The sequence below is a fragment of the Habropoda laboriosa genome, unplaced genomic scaffold (assembly GCF_001263275.1).
Source record: "Habropoda laboriosa isolate 0110345459 unplaced genomic scaffold, ASM126327v1 scaffold578, whole genome shotgun sequence".
NCBI lineage: Eukaryota > Metazoa > Arthropoda > Insecta > Hymenoptera > Apidae > Habropoda > Habropoda laboriosa.
In genome coordinates, this window is record NW_017100941.1 from 550,215 (window position 1) to 552,604 (window position 2,390).

A 2,390-nucleotide genomic window follows, 5' to 3' on the forward strand; every position below is an offset into this window, starting at 1 on the left:
TGTGCACACCTGCCGTGAAAATTTTTCATCAAAATTTTCTCATTTACTTGAGAAAGGAACTTATTATCTCACTCCTCAATATGAAATTTTTCAATCATCAACCCCAGCAAATATTTTTCTGATTAATTGTTCAAGGTATTCCTATCATTAATTATACTTCCATTTGAATTATAATTATGACGGTGATTCTGAAAATTGTCTAAATCAAAAATTTAAAAAACTTTGCGTCCCTCATTTTGTGTTGCATCAATCTTCTTATAGAAACAAGTACTTTGTGAAATATTTTTTAATACACCCAAAAGAGAAAGTCTAAACATCTCGAAACAAGAAACATAATATAACTTAGAAACAATTAATTCAGACAAGCAAAAATATATTCGTCTAAAAAAAAAGAAAAATCAACTCGATTCTCTGAAACAAAACTTTTAGCAGTTAGATTTCGAAAGCTCAAATGAAAGGACGATAAGGATAATGTGTGCAGAAAGTTCAGGTGTAACCAGAGGTTCTCGCCTTATCCACGGCCAGTGGGACTAGTACAGAAACCAACAGAGGACTCGCCATCCCCGGCATCTTTACCTCTGCCGCATGCTCCTTCGACCACGACCCTCTATTCTGCACCCCCGAGCGTCGCCTTGACGTCGCAGCCGCCCCTTCTTCAGATACTAACGTCCGCGGAGCAGTGTCAGGTAAGTAATTCAGCTCAATTTACCCGAGCTCGGTGTAAATTACCCCTTTGCAAACTTTATAACCGACAAATCCAACCATTTTCACGCGGTCCGGCCGCCTGCAACCGAGCAACCATAGATACGCTCCCGTCGTACAGGCTGTCCTCGTTTAGGAGGATTTGTTTTATTCTTGCTAAGTTAACTTTCTGATCATGTAGAAGCAATTTTGAGAGATATTTCACGTATTTTTGATGGAAAAGTGAAAAGAATACTGATAAGAAACTTAAAGGTAATATTTATTACTTTTTAATAAAGCAATCCTAGTGTTATTTTAATTTTTCTTTCATGGTTAAGAGAATTATTAACGTTAGTGATTGGTAATTTTTGTAAGGAATAGTTTGCAATTAAAAATTTGGGAAGTTATGTTGGGTATTTTGTAAAATAAATTGTTACAAATTTAATTTGTAATATGATGTGATTTTACATTGTTAGTGCATATTGAGTATTTAATATTCGTCTTTGGAATGGGTATTTCATTTTTTGTAAAATATTGCAACGTAACGATTTTTAAATTATTATCAGTGTTTTCCTAATATTTTAAGTATGAATTTTTATTATCGATTGTAAGGAACTCGTATGGAACGCACCGCTACAATCGGAAACGGAATATTCCTTAGAACAAACGGAAGGAAGTCACAATTCTACGGGGACCTTACCAAATCTCAATCCCACGCGAGAACTATTACAGGTAATAAATTATGCAAAATTATCATCTAAAAAAATTCACATAATTCATCTAACTTGTAAATAGATACCTTATTATTCACGAATACGCGTCTATTCTCCTAATTTTAATTTTAGTAATAAATTTATCACACAAGAAATAAGAAATCGCCATATTTCAAGATATAATTTAATATAATATCAAATATTATTTGAATGGAATATTAAAAATAATGCAAATGTTAAACTAATAAAACGTTTCACCCGTGAAACCAAATTCATTTATATATTTCAGGAGACTACTGCGCGTCTACTTTTTATGGCTGTAAGGTGGGTTTGCTGTTTACCGCTGTTCCAGTCACTTTCGGAGAACGATCAATTATTATTACTCGAAGGATCCTGGACGCAACTTTTCCTTCTTCATCTAGCGCAATGGTCCACATCTTGGAATATTTCTAACTTATTAGAGGACGAACAGATACGCGCAAGATTACCGGATGAAGCAGCAACAAGTCGACAACTAATTACTATTCAGGTGATTACTCTGATGTATAAATTACAATCGAAATGGAATATCAAATATTTGAAGAAAAACGCCTGTTAAGCTTACTTCAACAATTTCTAAAGGAAAAATTATTTTTTTAATTTCTAAGTTCGATTCTATAAAAAGAATTGATATTTATTTTAATACTTATGGTAGAATCGAAAAGAGAAACTTTTGCAATTTCAAACTGTAGAGTAAAACAAGTGAATTATTTCAAAATATAATTATATACGCTTTTGCATATGATATTTGCGTTTCAGGACACAATATGCCGTTTCAGACAACTCTTGCCCGACATGAGTGAATGGGGATGCATGAAAGCAGTTGCATTGTTTACTCCAGGTAACATAAAATTCTATAAACATATTTTGCACGAAGTACAATCTTCTTTTATCACTTATAACATAAAATAATTAAACCAGAGAATTCGGGATTCTTTCAATAAAATTAAACGTTTG

General features: G+C 32.9%; 1 protein-coding gene across 1 annotated transcript in view; it reads left to right on the plus strand.

The window, feature by feature from the left end:
* LOC108577595 (nuclear receptor subfamily 2 group E member 1) overlaps nucleotides 1–2,390 on the plus strand; it is a 23,745-nt gene that overhangs the window by 20,818 nt on the left and 537 nt on the right. Inside the window, exons 5-8 of the mRNA XM_017940778.1 lie at nucleotides 482–686; nucleotides 1,294–1,413; nucleotides 1,684–1,923; nucleotides 2,193–2,274. Of these exons, the coding sequence (XP_017796267.1) occupies nucleotides 482–686; nucleotides 1,294–1,413; nucleotides 1,684–1,923; nucleotides 2,193–2,274 (647 nt within the window). The remainder of the gene's footprint in view (nucleotides 1–481; nucleotides 687–1,293; nucleotides 1,414–1,683; nucleotides 1,924–2,192; nucleotides 2,275–2,390) is intronic.